The sequence below is a fragment of the Caretta caretta genome, chromosome 8 (assembly GCF_965140235.1).
Source record: "Caretta caretta isolate rCarCar2 chromosome 8, rCarCar1.hap1, whole genome shotgun sequence".
Lineage (NCBI taxonomy): Eukaryota > Metazoa > Chordata > Testudines > Cheloniidae > Caretta > Caretta caretta.
This window is the reverse complement of record NC_134213.1, coordinates 65552286-65570815: the sequence shown is the minus strand read 5'-3', so window position 1 is coordinate 65570815 and position 18530 is coordinate 65552286. Positions and strand designations below refer to the sequence as shown.

The 18530-nt window shown below is 44.7% G+C and overlaps 1 protein-coding gene across 6 annotated transcripts in view; it reads right to left on the bottom strand.

Annotated features, from left to right (window-relative positions):
* The window catches only part of PTPRC (protein tyrosine phosphatase receptor type C), a 156841-nt gene that overhangs the window by 15554 nt on the left and 122757 nt on the right, over positions 1-18530 (bottom strand). For all 6 annotated transcript variants that reach the window (XM_075131557.1, XM_075131559.1, XM_075131561.1 and 3 more), the window contains 3 exons: positions 16682-16742; positions 3001-3109; positions 1786-1820 (listed from right to left, as the gene is read on the bottom strand). In XM_075131557.1, the coding sequence (XP_074987658.1) occupies positions 1786-1820; positions 3001-3109; positions 16682-16742 (205 nt within the window). The remainder of the gene's footprint in view (positions 1-1785; positions 1821-3000; positions 3110-16681; positions 16743-18530) is intronic.

The following is an 18530-nucleotide window of genomic DNA, read 5'->3' as shown; positions in this document are numbered from 1 at the left end:
GGAAAGATGTGGACAAACTGAAAAGAGTCCAGAGGAGAACAACAAAAATAATAAAAGATCTAGACAATCTGATCTATGAGGAAAGGTTAAAAAACTGGGTAGATTTAGTCTTGAGATAAGAAGATGGAGGGGAGACCTGATAATAGTCTTCAAATATATTCAGGGCTGTTATAAAGAGGACTGTGATCAATTTTTCTCCATGTCCACTGAAGGTAGGACAAGAAGTAATCGGCTTAATCTGCAGCAAGGGATATTGAGGTTAGATACTAGGAAAAACTTTCTAACTATAAGAGTAGTTAAGCTCTGGAATAGGCTTCCAAGGGAGTCTCTGGAATCCCCATCAATGGAGGTTTTTAAAAGCAGGTTGGACAAACATCTGTCAGGGATGGTCTAGCTTTACTTGGTCCTGCCGCAGTGCAGGGGGCTGAACTTGATGATTTCCTGAGGTCACTCCCAGCCCTACATTTCTGTTATTCTGCATCTCCTATGTACAGAGGAGTAGAATACTGAGTGCACAGAGGTGACTTGGGAAAGTGGTGAGTGTGGCCAGTAAGGCCATAGCAACATCTGAACCTGGTACAAAATACTTCAACCCAAACAGGGACAATGTCAGAAACTAATGTGAAAATCATTCTAAGTCTTCCCTGAGTTATTACTGTTAATTACAATGTTAAGTCCTTGTGCATTTTGATTCCATTTTAAATTAAATGTTTTTGCTATTGCAATCAGAAACAGGATAAATGGATGTAATTGTGAAAGTGCCATTTCCAATTAGTATAATTAATTTTATAACCAGAAATACGTTTATATTATTTCAATATGTCCATAGAAAAGTGAATTCTGGTTTCTTTTACATCGATAATAAAATAATATCAGCTGCACAGAAAACAGCAGAAGGTGTACAGTGGGAACTCTGGTGTAATTTCTTCATATTATTGCTTCTCTCTGAGAAATTACTTAGGGTGCTAGATCTGAAGGAAACAGGAAGAGCAAGGAGGGTGCAAAAATGGGCAACCTTGTCAAGTTACCCTTTGTAAATTAAAAAATGGAATTGAAACAATTAGTTCATGCAAGAAATTTCCCAAAATGTATTATAGATAATCCCCAGTCAACACAGTCAAACTACTTTTTGCTATCTAATGAGAACAGTTTCCCATACTAAATGGAGCAATCTCCTGACATATCTTTGACCCTGGTATAAAAACTATTTGTTCCCAGTGAATTAATTTGGGATTAGTTGGTACTGTCTGCCAAACCAATCACTGGCTCTTCCTTTCCCATTTTTCAGGGGGATAAGGAATTGCTAGTAAACTCAGGGTGTGCAAGGTACTAGGCATAGGGCATCCAGAAAGTCCGTTATAATTAAGCACAGATTTGAGGTACCTCTTGTTTATACTCAATTCTTGGATCATGTAAAGGTCTACTTGGGTGAGTTCACTTCAGAGATGAATCTCATGAGGTATTCTGAAGCCCCTTTCTGTATTCTGTTATGGCCATAGTTTGAGATACAGAAATAGTTTTACTGTCAAGATAATAAATATTAGATTTTCCAAATTTTCCCAACATTTAATAAAGTTAAAATCATTCACTTAAATAACATATATAGATTATTCACTGACCTCTACCTTTGGCCTAGGCAAGGTTTGATTGTGTTAATATCTAATTTGTGTAAATTAATTAGACTTTAGCCATCTAAAATATAGATGGCTATGAGCGGGAATAAGACATTTGGTTAATATCTTATTTCCACTTACTAAACATATCTTATATGGAAAATGTACTTACCCCTCTTAACAAGCATCACATCTTCACCTGAATTGCTGTAAAAAGCATGAGCGTTTGTTAAGGCTTTGACTAATGCAATATATGTATGACAACGAATTAAAGGATACAATTAATTAAATAAAGGTAGAGTCTTATAGGATTTAGGGAGTGGGGAGGAGTGCTAAGAGATTTCAAACCAGGTTAAATTCCCTTTATAGCACTTCATTGCCCAACAGAGGCAGCCAGGGATTCCTATATCATATGGGAGTCCCCTAGTGGTCCCAGGATCAGAGGAGGTGGAAGAGCAAATTATAACTACACTTGCCTCCCCCATCTTTAGCCAAGCTGAGCATGAGCTTGGCACAGCTGAGGACTGAGACCTCAGTTTTAGAACACTACTGCCATTTCATATGTGGAACTCTGGCTAGTGCCCTCTGATTTTCCATTACGTATCTGCGGCCAAACTTCTGCATGAAACCCCAGATCCCTTAACACTGTTCTGAATTCTTCTGTTTTAGCATAGATCTGGAAGAAAAGTCTGTATAGCACCTTGATTACTATGCATGCTAAAGAAAGCCAGATACAACCTAATGTTCATACAAAAACAAAATATAAACACTGCATATTTATTTCTCATGGTTTGGCAAAAATTCTGCTTATAGAAAACCTTTCTAGAGTCATAGATTTAAGGCCAGAAGGGATCATTAGATCATCTAGTCTGACCTCCTGTATAACAGGGGCCATAGAATTGAATCCAGATACTCCTATAGTGAGCCCAGTAACTTGTGTTTGATGAATCCAGAATTATTCATTTTTATTCAAGGGTATTCTAACAGAGTTAATGTGCTGGCTCGATGAGTTGCCTTCCTGATGGAGGGAGAGAATGAAGCTGTTTGTACCAGCTGTACCAACAGCAGAACGGGGGCTGACTTTGAGCACATTTATTTGTGAATTATCGGACCAGCTCTTTGATAACCTGAATAACATTAAATCATAGATATTTTGTTCTCTTATATTAGATTCTTATACTGTGCCTGCTACCATACAAGCCACTGAAAAGATCCATGATTTAGTTTTTCTTGTTTTGTTTTTTTTTAAAGGCAGAGGCATTTCTTTTTCAAATATCAAATGAAATAGCTAACCCATATATTTAAAACATCATCACTTTCTTTTGTAAAACCTTCAAAATGATTTTTCTACTTCTAAAAAAAGGAGATGGAGGAGGGAGAAACTTACCTTAATTTCTCTCTGTGGAGATCATAGATTTTATACAGAACAATAAGTAAGGCAATTGATGTCACAATAATCAAGAACGCCAGGAATATAATCAGGGCTTGAGAATTGTCTATCAACAAAAATCATGGTTTGAGTACATTAATAAGTTATTTTTGAACAAACAATTAGAATTAGCATAGTAATTTTACTCATTTTATGTTATGTGTGTGTGTGTTCACATGCATTTAGAAGGGCTGGTTGGAATTTGAAATGTATTTGTGTGAAATATAATTTAATTTCCTTTGTTTTGTTTTATGAAAAAAATTCTAAATAAAAAATTCCTACTGGAAAGAGGGGAGGGGAAATGGGAGAGGAAAGGGAAAAAATATGAAAAACAAAATACTTTTTTTTTAATGAAAATCATTTTGTTTTGTAATATTCATCTAAAAACAAAACATGTTGACCAAAATGAAAAATTTCCATTAAAAACTTCATTTTTGTCCAACAGCTATTTTATATTGAGAAAAAATGCTACTCATTTTTTTTAAATTGACTAGCTCTAGTGTCTGTGTCTTTCAAGCCACACCCCCTTTCTACGGACATATTCCCTGTGACAGCTTGATGCTATGCATTCCCAGAACAGCACAAATGAGCCTTAACAGAGCCAAGAGTCTGGCCCTCTATCGTTTTCTTCTGATGATGATGATTTCCTCTCAACTGTTCCTGTCCTGGCATGAGTCCCACCCTCTTTAAATACACACTTTTTATTACTGAAATGCATCTAATCTTCCACCTCCTCCACTCTGTAATTCCCCATTGCTAATGTCAGTCTTTGACATTTTGTTTGGATAGCATCCAACTTAATATTTCTATTGACTGACCACCTTATTCCTATATACCTGTCTGTCCCTTTTCCGTCATCTCTTGCCCACGTGTTCTCCAAGACAAACAGTTAATAAGTGTGCTAAATACCATTTGGTGGAGATTTTTCTCCAGTCTGAACTTTTTCAGCCTGAACCATTTTATTTCAATGTGGATGCAAACTAGTTGAAATGATTCAACTAGTGCACCTGCTACTGTCTCACAGTGCACTTGAATAATGGCATTCTACCTACCTAAATTCCCACCAAAATTTCGTTTTGTGACAAAGCTCTGTCCTTGCCTCCGTCGGTCCCGCGTTTCCTGGCGGATTTCGCTAGCCTCAGAGGCTCACTGTGACCCTCCACATAACCCTTCCTTCTCTAGAGACAAGGGTCACAGTCTACTGAGCCATTTTCATCATAAGCCAGCAAGGGAGGTGAGGAGAAGTTATCCTTCCTTGCACAGTCTCTGTTGTCTCGCAGTCTCAGTGATTAATCAGGGGGCAAAGATCGGGGGGAGGAGCCCGGGCCCACCCTCTACTCTGGGCTCCAGCTCAGGGACCCTCATAGTATTAGCCATGGTAGCTGACCTTTTAGAAACATGCTCAGCATGATTTGGGGCAGAGATTTGAACCTGGCTTCCCCACAGCCCATATGAGTGCCCTAATCACCAGGTTACTAGCTAGTCTTCCCCTCCCACCCCCCAAAATTTCATCCTGCACTTGAGATATCTTCCTGGCAAATTTTTAAACCAATACTTCCACAAAACGAATTTGACAAAATGGTATTTTTTAAAGAAAAAAGTTTAGTCAAAAATTATTTCAACCAGCTCTATTTAAAAACTCAAGGGATGGAAGATTTACCATGTTTCCTGGTAATCTTTTCCTGTGTTTGATTATCTCACTGTTAAAAGTTTTGCCTTATTTCCAGTTTGAACATTGCTGACTTCAACTTCCAGCCACCGATTATTGTTATGCCTTTGTCTCCTATATTAAAGAGCACTCTAATATGAGATATCTCTTCTCTCTCTACGTGATTACGGACTGTGATCAGGTCACCTCTAAACCTTGTGTTTGATTAACTAAATAGGTTGAGATCCTTTAGTCTCTTGTTATAAGGCGTTCAACTCTTCACTTTATCTTATCCAATTTTTCAACATCTTTTTTAAATTTTAGACCCCAGAACTGGACACAGTAGAGTGATCTCATCAGTGCCTGATACAGAGGCAGTATCACCTCTCTACTCCCGCTTGATATTTTCTTGATACATCCAAATATTGTCTTAGTCCTTTTTTGCCATAATATTGTTCTGGAAGCTCATGTTAGAACATGAATATGGCCATACTGGGTCAGATCAATTGTTCATCTAGTCCAGTATCCTGTTTTCTGACAGTGGCCAGTGCCAGATGGTTCAGAGGGAATAAACAGAACAGGGCGATTTATTGAGTGATCCATCCCATGTTGTCCAGTCCCAGCTTCTGGCACTCAGAGGTCTAGAGACACCCAGAGCTTGGGATTGCGTCTCTGAGCATCTTGGCTAATTGCCATTGACGGACCTGTCCTCCATTCTTTTTGAACCCAGTTATACTATTGGCATTCACAACATCCCCGGCAGTGAGTTCCACAGGTTGATCGTGTTGTGTGATGAAATATTTCCTAATGTTTCTTTTAAACTTGCTGCCTATTAATTTCACTGGGTGGTCCCGTGGTTCTTGTGTTATGTGAAGGGCTAAATAACACTTCCTTATTCACTTTCTCCACACCATTCTTGATTTTACATACCTCTGTTATATCCCCCCTTAGTCATCTCTTTTCTAAGATGAACAGTCCCAGTCTTTTTAATCTCTCCTCATACAGAAGCTGTACCATACCCCTAATCAACATGCTCAGTTGTTTACGATGACTCCTAAGTCTTTTTCTGAGTCACTGATTTCCAGGATACATTCCCCCATTCTTATAACTACAGCATATATTTTTTATTCCTAGATATTTAGAACCTTGTATTTGGCTGCATTAGAATGTGTGTTAATTGATTGAGCTGAGTCTACCAAGTGTGACAAAGCTCTGTCCTAGCCTCCGTGGGTCCCGCGTTTCCTGGCGGATTTCGCTAGCCTCAGAGGCTCACTGTGACCCTCCACATAACCCTTCCTTCTCTAGAGACAAGGGTCACAGTCTACTGAGCCATTTTCATCATAAGCCAGCAAGGGAGGTGAGGAGAAGTTATCCTTCCTTGCACAGTCTCTGTTGTCTCGCAGTCTCAGTGATTAATCAGGGGGCAAAGGTTGGGGGGAGGAGCCGGGCCCACCCTCCACTCTGGGCTCCAGCTCAGGGACCCTAATAGTATCAGCCATGGTAGCTGACCTTTTAGAAACATGACATGTACAATTCCCTGGGCTACTTCCCCCACAGCAGCCCTCATTCCTCAAGCTCCACTTCACCCTTACCTCAGGGCCTCCTTCCTTGTGCCTGATATGGTGTGTACTACTCGGCCTCTCCAACAGCGCACCTTCCTCTCACAGCTCCTGACATGCACACCCATCTGACTGACTGGGAGGCTTTTAACTAGTTTCAGCCAGCCCCTGATTAGCTTCAGGTGTCCCAATCAACCTAGCATTCTCCCTGCCTTCTGGAAAGTTCTTAATTGTCCCCAGGTGTCTTAATTGACCTGGAGCAGCTTCCATTTCACTTAACCTGATACCAGGGATTTGTTTAGCCTGGAGCTAATATATCTTATCTATCTCCCACTACTTTTCTATAGCCATCTGGCCTTGCCCTGTCACATATTCCCCCCCCCCCCGCTCAACACCATAGAGTTGGGCAACTTGGGATGCCAGGCATTATGCTCATGACAGACCATCAGCGTTGTCACAGTGGCATCCAGCCCTGTGCCGTATGCGGAACTGGAATGGTTGGAGGGATAAGAACCACCTGTTTCAGAGTAACAGCCGTGTTAGTCTGTATTCGCAAAAAGAAAAGGAGTACTTGTGGCACCTTAGAGACTAACCAATTTATTTGAGCATGAGCTTTCGTGAGCTACAGCTCACTTCATCGGATGCATACCGTGGAAACTGCAGCAGACTTTATATATACACAGAGAATATGAAACAATACCTCCTCCCACCCCACTGTCCTGCTGGTAATAGCTTATCTAAAGTGATCATCAGGTTGGGCCATTTCCAGCACAAATCCAGGTTTTCTCACCCTCCACCCCCCCACACAAATTCACTCTCCTGCTGGTGATAGCCCATCCAAAGTGACAACTCTTTACACAATGTGCATGATAATCAAGTTGGGCCATTTCCTGCACAAATCCAGGTTCTCTCACCCCCTCACCCCCCTCCCAAAAACCACACACACAAACTCACTATCCTGCTGGTAATAGCTCATCCAAAGTGACCATTCTCCCTACAATGTGCATGATAATCAAGGTGGGCCATTTCCAGCACAAATCCAGGTTTTCTTACATCCCCCCCACCCCCATACACACACAAACTCACTCTCCTGCTGGTAATAGCTCATCCAAACTGACCACTCTCCAAGTTTAAATCCAAGTTAAACCAGAACATCGGGGGGGGGGGTAGGAAAAAACAAGAGGAGATAGGCTACCTTGCATCTCTTTGACTTAGCCACTCCCAGTCTCTATTTAAGCCTAAATTAATAGTATCCAATTTGCAAATGAATTCCAATTCAGCAGTTTCTCGCTGGAGTCTGGATTTGAAGTTTTTTTGTTTTAAGATAGCGACCTTCATGTCTGTGATTGCGTGACCAGAGAGATTGAAGTGTTCTCCGACTGGTTTATGAATGTTATAATTCTTGACATCTGATTTGTGTCCATTTATTCTTTTACGTAGAGACTGTCCAGTTTGACCAATGTACATGGCAGAGGGGCATTGCTGGCACATGATGGCATATATCACATTGGTGGATGTGCAGGTGAACGAGCCTCTGATAGTGTGGCTGATGTTATTAGGCCCTGTGATGGTGTCCCCTGAATAGATATGTGGGCACAGTTGGCAACGGGCTTTGTTGCAAGGATAAGTTCCTGGGTTAGTGGTTCTGTTGTGTGGTATGTGGTTGTTGGTGAGTATTTGCTTCAGGTTGTGGGGCTGTCTGTAGGCAAGGACTGGCCTGTCTCCCAAGATTTGTGAGAGTGTTGGGTCATCCTTTAGGATAGGTTGTAGATCCTTAATAATGCGTTGGAGGGGTTTTAGTTGGGGGCTGAAGGTGACGGCTAGTGGCGTTCTGTTATTTTCTTTGTTAGGCCTGTCCTGTAGTAGGTAACTTCTGGGAACTCTTCTGGCTCTATCAATCTGTTTCTTTACTTCTGCAGGTGGGTATTGTAGTTGTAAGAAAGCTTGACAGAGATCTTGTAGGTGTTTGTCTCTGTCTGAGGGGTTGGAGCAAATGCGGTTGTATCGCAGAGCTTGGCTGTAGACGATGGATCGTGTGGTGTGGTCAGGGTGAAAGCTGGAGGCATGCAGGTAGGAATAGCGGTCAGTAGGTTTCCAGTATAGGGTGGTGTTTATGTGACCATTGTTTATTAGCACTGTAGTGTCCAGGAAGTGGATCTCTTGTGTGGACTGGACCAGGCTGAGGTTGGTGGTGGGATGGAAATTGTTGAAATCATGGTGGAATTCCTCAAGGGCTTCTTTTCCATGGGTCCAGATGATGAAGATGTCATCAATATAGCGCAAGTAGAGTAGGGGCTTTAGGGGACGAGAGCTGAGGAAGCGTTGTTCTAAATCAGCCATAAAAATGTTGGCATACTGTGGGGCCATGCGGGTACCCATAGCAGTGCCGCTGATCTGAAGGTATACATTGTCCCCAAATGTAGAACAATTCCTCAGCTCTTCCCCCCCCCCCCAGATGTTCTGGTTTAACTTGGATTTAAACTTGGAGAGTGGTCAGTTTGGATGAGCTATTACCAGCAGGAGAGCGAGTTTGTGTGTGTATGGGGGTGGGGAGGATGTGAGAAAACCTGGATTTGTGCTGGAAATGGCCCACCTTGATTATCATGCACATTGTAGGGAGAATGGTCACTTTGGATGAGCTATTACCAGCAGGATAGTGAGTTTGTGTGTGTGGTTTTTGGGAGGGGGGTGAGGGGGTGAGAGAGCCTGGATTTGTGCAGGAAATGGCCCAACTTGATTATCATGCACATTGTGTAAAGAGTTGTCACTTTGGATGGGCTATCACCAGCAGGAGAGTGAATTTGTGTGGGGGGGTGGAGGGTGAGAAAACCTGGATTTGTGCTGGAAATGGCCCAACCTGATGATCACTTTAGATAAGCTATTACCAGCAGGACAGTGGGGTGGGAGGAGGTATTGTTTCATATTCTCTGTGTATATATAAAGTCTGCTGCAGTTTCCACGGTATGCATCCGATGAAGTGAGCTGTAGCTCACGAAAGCTCATGCTCAAATAAATTGGTTAGTCTCTAAGGTGCCACAAGTACTCCTTTTCTTTTTAAGAACCACCTGGTGACCCTTGCATTCTTTTCCTTATTCCGCTGCATTCACTGGAGGGGTGCATGGTCCGTCACAAGAGTAAATCGCCGGCCTAAGAAGTAATAACGCAGTGTCTCCATAGCCCATTTGACAGCAAGGCATTCTCTCTCGACTACTGCGTATTTCGGTTCTCTTGGGAGAAGCTTTCTGCTTAGGTAGAGGATCGGGTGTTCCTCTTCTCCCACCATTTGTGAAAGAACTGCTCCCAACCCCACCTTGGAAGTATCTGTTTGTAAATAAATTCCCTGTTAAAGTCTGGGGCTATGAGTACGGGGTCACTACAGAGAGCCGTCTGAAGGTCTGTACATGCCCCCTCTGCTGTGTCGGTCCACTTTACCATGTCTGGACCTCGAGCCTTCACCGGGTCCGTTAGGGGACTTGCCCTAGTGGCGAAGTGGGGAATAAACCGTCGGTAGTAGCCTACCACGCCTAGGAACGCAAGGACCTGCTTCTTTCGGGTCGGCTGGGGCCAGTTTTGAATTGCCTCTAGCTTATTCGTTTGGGGCTTCACTATGCCCCTTCCCACAATATGTCCCAGGTACCTAGCCTCTGCTAGCCCTATGGCGCATTTAGCGGGATAAGCAGTGAGGCCAGCCCGCCTTAAGGTGCACAGTACTGCCTCAACTTTCTCCAAGTGGGTTCCCCAGTCTGGCATATGGATGATAACATCATCTAGGTATGCAGCTGCATAACTAGTATGGGGGTGCAGCAGCTTATCCATGAGGCGCTGGAATGTGGCTGGGGCCCCATGTAGCCCAAAAGGGAGGACGGTGTACTGGAATAGCCCATCCGGGGTGGAGAATGCTGTCTTTTCTTTAGCTTCTTTGGTCAGAGAAATCTGCCAGTACCCTTTCGTCAGATCCAGTGTAGTCAAGAATCGGGCACTACCCAGTCGGTCAACCAGTTCGTCGATGCATGGTATGGGGTATGCATCAAACTGGGATATTTCACTCAGTCGGCAAAAGTCATTACAGAATCTCATGGTACCGTCAGGTTTAAGCACTAGAACAATTGGACTGGACCACTGACTGTAAGATTCTTCAGTAACCCCTAATTCTAACATTTTCTTTACTTCGGCCTTGATTTCTTCTCTTTTGGCTGCTGGGATTCGGTAGGGTCTCATTGTTAGCTTGGCTCCGGGGATCGTGTGGATTTGGTGATAGGTCTCGTTCGTCCGCCCTGGTTTTGTAGAGAACACATCTCTGTTGCGATTAATCATGTTGGCTGCCTTGATCTTTTGGATTGGCGTCAAGTCGGATGATATCCTCACTTGCTCGTGTAAGTTATCCTCCTGGGGAAGGGTCTCCTGCATAACTAAGCATGCCTCTCGATTGTGCCAAGGTTTTAGAAGATTGATGTGGTAAATTTGCTCCAATTTCCGGCGGCCTGGCTGCCGCACCTTATAGTTCACCTCTCCCACGGCTTCGGTTATTTGGTAGGGTCCCTGCCAACAGTTTACTTTCTGCTGTGGGCACCTGTACCATCACCCGATCCCCTGGTTGGAACCGTCGAAACTTCGCTTGGTGGTTATAATGGGTTCGTTGGGTCTCCTGTGCTCTCTCCAAGTGCTCCCATACAATGGCCGTAACTCGGGCTATCCGATCTCTCATCTGCAGTACATGCTCAACTATGTTCCTTCCGGGATTTGGCTCCTCTTCCCAGGCTTCTCTGGCTATATCCAATATGCCCTGAGGGTGGCGCCCATATAGTAGTTTGAACGGAGAGAAACCCGTGGAGGCTTGCGGAACCTCCCAGATGGCGAACATGAGTTAAGGCAATAGGGTATCCCAATCTTTCCCATCCCGGCTCACCACTTTCCTGATCATGGCCTTGAGGGTCCTATTGAACCTTTCCACAAGGCCATCTGTTTGCGGGTGGTATACAGAGGTCCGTAGGGCTTGTACATGGAGCAATGAACAGAGATCTTTCATCAACTTGGACATGAAAGGTGTCCCTTGATCAGTCAATATCTCCTTGGGTAGCCCAATCTGGGCAAAGATCTGTACTGGCTCCTTAGCTATTGTCTTGGAAGCTGTGTTGCGCAGGGGAACAGCTTCTGGGTACCGGGTTGCATAGTCCAGTACAACAAGCACATGGCCCCGAGCTGTCTTCTCTAGGGGCCCTACCAGATCCAGGGCTATCCGTTTGAAAGGAACCTCTATTATTGGAAGAGGTATCAAAGGAGCCCGTAAGTGTGGGCGAGGGCTATGTAACTGACACTCTGGACAAGAGTTGCTGTATCGCCGGATATCTTCATGTACTCCTGGCCAGAAGAACCTTCACAGGTTCCGTGCCTGGGTTTTCTCTACCCCTAGGTGTCTTCCAAACAGGTGACTGTGGGGGAGACTCAATATGGCTTTTTGATGTTTTCGTGGCACCAGAAGTTGTATCTCTTGCTCCTGCATTTGCACCACGCAGTACAGGAGATTTTTCTTCACTATAAAGTAAGGTCCGGAACCCCGGACCTTCCCATCCACGGGAATCCCATCGATCTCGGCCACCTCTCTCCTGGCGTTATCATATCTGGGGTCCTCCGCCTGGTCCCGCCCAAAAGTCTCTCTCCCGGGACTAACCTGCCCAAGCTCCCAGGGGCCAGCTTCTGCTTCTTCCAACGGCTCGCCGCTGTCATGGCTGGGGGCACCTTCTGGCTCACCTTCTGTGGTAGAAGTTTCTCTGTTGGCTGCTCGTGTCCATCTGCCTACTAGGGAGGTCTTCTGGCCCTGGGTCAGGATCCGGGTTCTCAAGGCCTTCGCAGCCTTCCTCTCTTTTTTTGTCTTCCGGGTCTTTCGGGGGGCTGAGAACAGATCCTTAGAAATCTCAGCGAACATTGGGGGTTGACATTCCCCCGGTGACGAGTCACTGTCCTCAGGGTCCCCACCTCCCTCCAGCCTCTCTGCGGGGAGTAAATTATCAAACCCTGGATAGTCCCTCCCAGTGACTACAGGATAGGAAATTTAGGAACTACGCCCACGGTCACCTCAATGTGGTTTCCCTGAACTTCTATCTCCACTGAGATGGTGGGGTAATGGCTCACAGCTCCATGCACGCACATCACTGCTACACGTTTGGCTTGTAGCAGCTGACTATTTTTTACCAGCTTACGCGATATGAGGGTGATAGCACTCCCAGAGTCCACAAGCGCTGTAGTCTCTGCTCCATTTATCCTCACTGACCTGGTGTAATTATACAGGGCTAATGTGACCCCTGCGAGGTGGATAAGGGAGCATGGGACCTCCCAATCCCCCAAGTTACATTGCATAGGCTCCTCGGTGCTGGGAGATTGTGCTGCTATATGTCCCCACTCCCCACATGCATAACATCTATAATTGCTTTTAATCACTCCCCTATCCTGGGGGTTAAGGGGTTTAGTCCCGGGGTTACCCCCACTCAGGCCAATCCCTTCCTTCGGGGATCCCCGCTGGTTTTTGGCCCCCCTTCTTCCACCTAGGACTCCCCAGGGGTTTGGCTGCCCAACCTTCCAGGGTCGGGGTCGGGTGCTTGCTTCGAAAGGGGCCTTCCTTGGGTAGTTGGGTCAGTTCCCTGGCTGTCATCCGTCTTTCTACCAATGTGATCATCTCGTCGTACGTGGACGGATCGTTCTGGCCTACCCATTTGTGGAGATCTGGCGGCAGTCCCCGCATGTAATGGTCGATGACCAGGGTCTCCAAAATCTACTCCGGCCTGCACACCTTGGGCTGAAACCACTTTTGTGCGAGGTGTATGAGGTCGAATAGCTAGGACCTCGGGGGTTTGTTCTCCTAGTATTTCCACTCATGGAACCTCTGGGCCCTTACTGCTGCCGTTACCCCTGATCGTGCTAGGATCTCTGCCTTCAGATGGGTATAGTCAGTGGCATCTGTGGCAGGCAAGTCAAAGTAGGCCTTCTGGGCCTCTCCACACAAAAAAGGTGCGAGAATGCTGGCCTACTGCTCCTGGGGCCACGCCTCACGCTGAGCAGTCCTTTCGAATGAGAGGAGATATGCCTCTACGTCATCTCCTGACGTCATCTTTGGCAGTCAACCAGTGGCCCTCAGGGTTCGCGTCCCGTCGGACCCCCGGGCCTGGGTGGTGAGGATCTTCAGCTGGTCCACCACCTCTCTCAAGAGGGCACGATCTTGGGTCACCTGGCTCATCAATAATTGATTGGGTTCCTGCTGTAGCCGCATAGATTCCTGTTGTGCCATTGCCTGAACCCGGGTGGCCTCCTGCTGGGCTGCCGTGGCTTGTACCAGAACTCTTACCACCTCCTCCATTGTGGTACAAAGCAAACAAATCAAAACAAAAAAAAAAATCCAAAACCCCAGTGCACTTTTTTTTTAAACCTCTTTCTTCTGCCACGCTGTGAACGAAGTCCCAGTCCTGACACCAGTTGTGACAAAGCTCTGTCCTAGCCTCCGTGGGTCCCGCATTTCCTGGTGGATTTCGCTAGCCTCAGAGGCTCACTGTGACCCTCCACATAACCCTTCCTTCTCTAGAGACAAGGGTCACAGTCTACTGAGCCATTTTCATCATAAGCCAGCAAGGGAGGTGAGGAGAAGTTATCCTTCCTTGCACAGTCTCTGTTGTCTCGCAGTCTCAGTGATTAATCAGGGGGCAAAGGTTGGGGGGAGGAGCCCGGGCCCACCCTCTACTCTGGGCTCCAGCTCAGGGACCCTAATAGTATCAGCCATGGTAGCTGACCTTTTAGAAACATGACATGTACAATTCCCTGGGCTACTTCCCCCACAGCAGCCCTCATTCCTCAAGCTCCACTTCACCCTTACCTCAGGGCCTCCTTCCTTGTGCCTGATATGGTGTGTACTACTCGGCCTCTCCAACAGCGCACCTTCCTCTCACAGCTCCTGACATGCACACCCATCTGACTGACTGGGAGGCTTTTAACTAGTTTCAGCCAGCCCCTGATTAGCTTCAGGTGTCCCAATCAACCTAGCATTCTCCCTGCCTTCTGGAAAGTTCTTAATTGTCCCCAGGTGTCTTAATTGACCTGGAGCAGCTTCCATTTCACTTAAGCTGGTACCAGGGATTTGTTTAGCCTGGAGCTAATATATCTTATCTATCTCCCACTACTTTTCTATAGCCATCTGGCCTTTCCCCGTCACAATTTGTGTAAACTATTCTTCAGTTACTTACTTAATAAAAATGGTGATGGATCTCAGACAAAGCCCCAGATTCAAATACACCTGAATTTTGTATCCAGAGCTGAATTTTGTGTCTTGAATCTGTCTCTGAATAAAATGGTAGTGTAATACTGGTGGTACAGGATAGCTTCTCCATTACATCAAATAGGTGGGCACAGTGATCCCAACTATATAAGCCAATAAATCATTTTTCATTAACTCAATTAGTTTTCTCTGCAAAGAATAAATAATGCATATATAAAAATAATTTGCATTGTGCTGTAAGACCTATGGCAAAATAGCTGATGTTGGTATGGTGGGTCCCGTGCTTTTCTTGGAAGGTGGGCTAGAACGCCACCCTTTTCCCCTGCTCTTGGGGCGCCGAGGGCCCCGCTAGTGGCCCCGGGAGGTGGTAGAGGAGGGAAGTGGGGAAAGAGTCTGGGTTTGCTCCTCACTCTGAGCCCCAGCCCCTCTCAACTCCTGCAGGTTTCTTACCCTCTTCCCTCTTGGGTAGGGTTACCTTGGTCCTTGATGCTGAGAGAGGGAGTCTCCCTGCCTTGCTGGGGCAGGGCCTCCCTTCCTCCGGTTCTCTCATCTTTCAATTGTCAGCAACACACCTTCAAACTCCAGTCCTCTTTCCTTCCTCGCACCCCCGTCTGCCTGAAGCAGGGCGGGTTTTTTAGGTTCCTGGCAGGGCCTTAATTGACTCTAGGTGCTCCAATTAACTTGTAGCAACCCTCCCTAGTCTAGAGGGAACCACGCCTTAATTAGCCTAGGGCTTATATATCTCCCCTCTACCACTCTCCCACTGCTCCCTGGCCCTGCTGTATCACAAACTATAGTATCTGATCCTGTTGTGTGTTGAGTACCTCTTGTATGGTGCTGAGGGCCCTTGACTCATTAAACTCAACAGGAATTAGAGAAATAGTTCTACTGTGTTGGGTTGCCCTCAAAGTTATATAAGTATGATAGAATTATAATTATGTAGTAGTAGGAATAAAGATAGACAAAAGAGTATATAGGTATTGTAAAAAGGTATGAACATCAGTTCCTTGCTGTTGAATTTCACTCTGTAACAAATGCAAGGCCAAAGTGCTAATTATTTCAGGCCGGTACAGGACAAAGAGTCTGTGCTGGAAAGTGATAAGAACTTTGAGGAAACAATGCTGTTCTTTAAAACAACACCCTGATGCTCTTCCCCTGCGGGGGCCCCTTGTCATGCCTATGTAAATCTTGGTATCCAAAGAGGGAAAAATAGATAGTGGGATAAAACTTGTTAAATGAATCAAGAGTCATAGATTGTGTTGTTAAGTAAAAGAATGAATGATGAGTGCATGGAATTGAGAGCCTGAAGCAGGGAAATAATTGGTTAGTAAATGGTGCCAGCCTAATCCTAAGAATTTCAACCTTAATATCAATGGGCTGAAGAATATGCAAAGTGGAGATAACCGGATGACCCCCAGAGGGCGAACCGGAATCCACCCAAAACGCATCAAGGAAGAACAAGAAGATAACACCTAGCCATCATGGAGCCGTCATGGATGTACCACCCGCTGATTGAGCTGATTGATGGTCATCTCAGTTGTAAATTCAGCGTGATGAAGCAACTTCCATAGACTTGTATTGAACCAGAGACCTATAAAAATTGGGTTCAGGGACTGTGTTCTTTGAGTCTGGTTCTACGACCACCCTCCAAGAGCATCGGATGCACATCTGACAATGACTCGGCTCCACTCTCGTGTCCAGGCCACCTCGCCAGTGACTTGGCATGAGCAACATCTAGGCTGGTAACTATAACAACCTTTATGTAGAACCTGTGTGTGAATGTCTCTGTGTGTGAATGGATCTATATAGAAATTGCATATAGGAATATTTTGTTGTATTTACAATAAACGTGGCAATTTGCCTTCTCCCTTTTACAAGATCCTGTTGGTATCATTTTTATTAGTGTAACAACTGTACTGATGTTGTTCATCATGATGAAATAAGCTAAGTCTTGCATGCATTCAATATTAAGTTAAGACTAAGTGTTTTGCAAATATTTATTCACATGATTAGTCAATGCAACTTTTTATTTGACTAAAGACTAGTCATGTAAATATTGGAATTATGACAACAGCAGAATTTAAAAGGCACACTAACATTGTGTGCCATCTCAATGACACTTAAACAATTCTGTAAATAAAAATGTTGACTAGTCCATTGAAAATATTTACTTACATTTTGTTGTTATTTGGTCTTTGACAGGATCTCCTTTAAATTCTCCATTGAACAGAAAAATCTGAATTGCAGTAAATGAAGATATTCATCATGTTAATTTATACTAAGCAAAAGCGCATCCAGAAAATTAAAATATTGATTTCCAAGCAGCTATGCAGATTTACACTAGCTGAGGATCTGTCCCCCAATCTTTTTCAGCTCTTAAATATGGCTGCTACTAAATTGAAGCAGTGCATTGCAATACAAACTATTAAAAATAACCTTTTTGGTGATATATCAATAGCATTTAGGCTACAAAATCTTTGGAAAAAATCAGTTAGAAATAACTAATCATAATGAGGGTGCATTTTGCATGGATATATTTTTATTATGAAAGTAGATGTGCAATATATAATAGAACATTATAGTTTGTTTGGTTATTTGGTGAATATGACAAGTATATTTTATAAAATAGATCATCATCCAATAAATAGTGTAATATTTTATAGCAGTTCTGTATCTATAATGGATGTAAGCAGAGTCAGGATGAGCTCTACCCTGACATTTGGTGGCGAGTCATGGTGGGTTGTGGAAAAGAACTTCGGAGCTGATCTCCTTTGCATAGGCACTCCCACCCTGCCTAGATGGTCACTTTGGCTGCTGTAGGAGCCCCAGTTTCTCTGTTATTGGGGCAGGAATAAACTGTTATTATCCTGATTATGTGAATCAAGGACAGTGGAACTGTACTTGGCCTTTTGTTATGATGGAGGGACTCACCATCAACTAAGCAGCACTCGCTAGGCAAGGGTCATGGGTTCCAAAACCCAGTGAATGGAGAGAGGCTGGGGACAGGTATTAACACTTGGTGGTATGGGCCCCCTGGTGAGGGCCTTACATGCTAATTGCACTTCCTCCTCTCTCCACTGTGGAATATCAGAGATAATTTTGATTCCATTAGGAGTCTAGTTACAGGCTGCTGAGCTGAATTCACTTTGAGCTAATGGTGCACCAGCACTAAGGCTCCCCTACTACAAGCTGAAATCACAAAAGAGCTAAACTTACTAAGAGCTGAAATCACTGAGTGTTGTGTTAAGTAGTGGGGGAGCCTGAAGATATATTGCGGAGCAGTTTGCGGGTCAGCTGGCAGAGCAGAGTGGCTGGTGGAGTAGAGCAGTTTGCGGGACGGCTGGAGCAGCTCATGGGGGTGGCTGTCAGAGTGGAGCCCCATGGAGAGGTGGGGCAATCAGCTTTGGACCACATAAGGTGCCCCTTAACAACCCCCTCCACCTAGGTTGGGAGGTAAAACTCTGCAGATAAACTTTCGAACTCTGGGGCTGCCCTGACCAGGGACAGAGACTTTTGGGTTGTTGGACTTTTGGGACTTTGGGTGATTTTGGGTTGCTGGACTCAAGAACCAAAGGGAAAGGACATGCCCCAATTTGCTTGGGGTGGGTTTTTTGCTCATGGGTTGTGTTATGAATCCTGTTGGTGGTGCTTCCCCAACATAATGCCACATTGTTTCTCTCTGTTATTAAAAGGCTTTTTGCTACACTCAGACTCTGTGTTTGCGAGAGGGGAAGTATTGCCTCTTGGAGGCGCCGAGCGGGGGTGGTATATATTTGTCACTGGGTGGGGGCTCGAACCAGTTTTGCAATGTGTTATTGGAATGGAACCCCTAGATACTGAACCCGGCCCTTGTTGCTGCCAACTCTGACAGGCAGAAGGGTTACATGTACACAATGTCAAAAGCAATTTGGAATCTCTTCATCTCTTCAGTTCTTAAATAAAATTCCAGAAGTATAATTTCTATACAGGATTCACAGTGCAAATTTTTCTGCATACACACAATTTCTCTCATATTTAAACACCA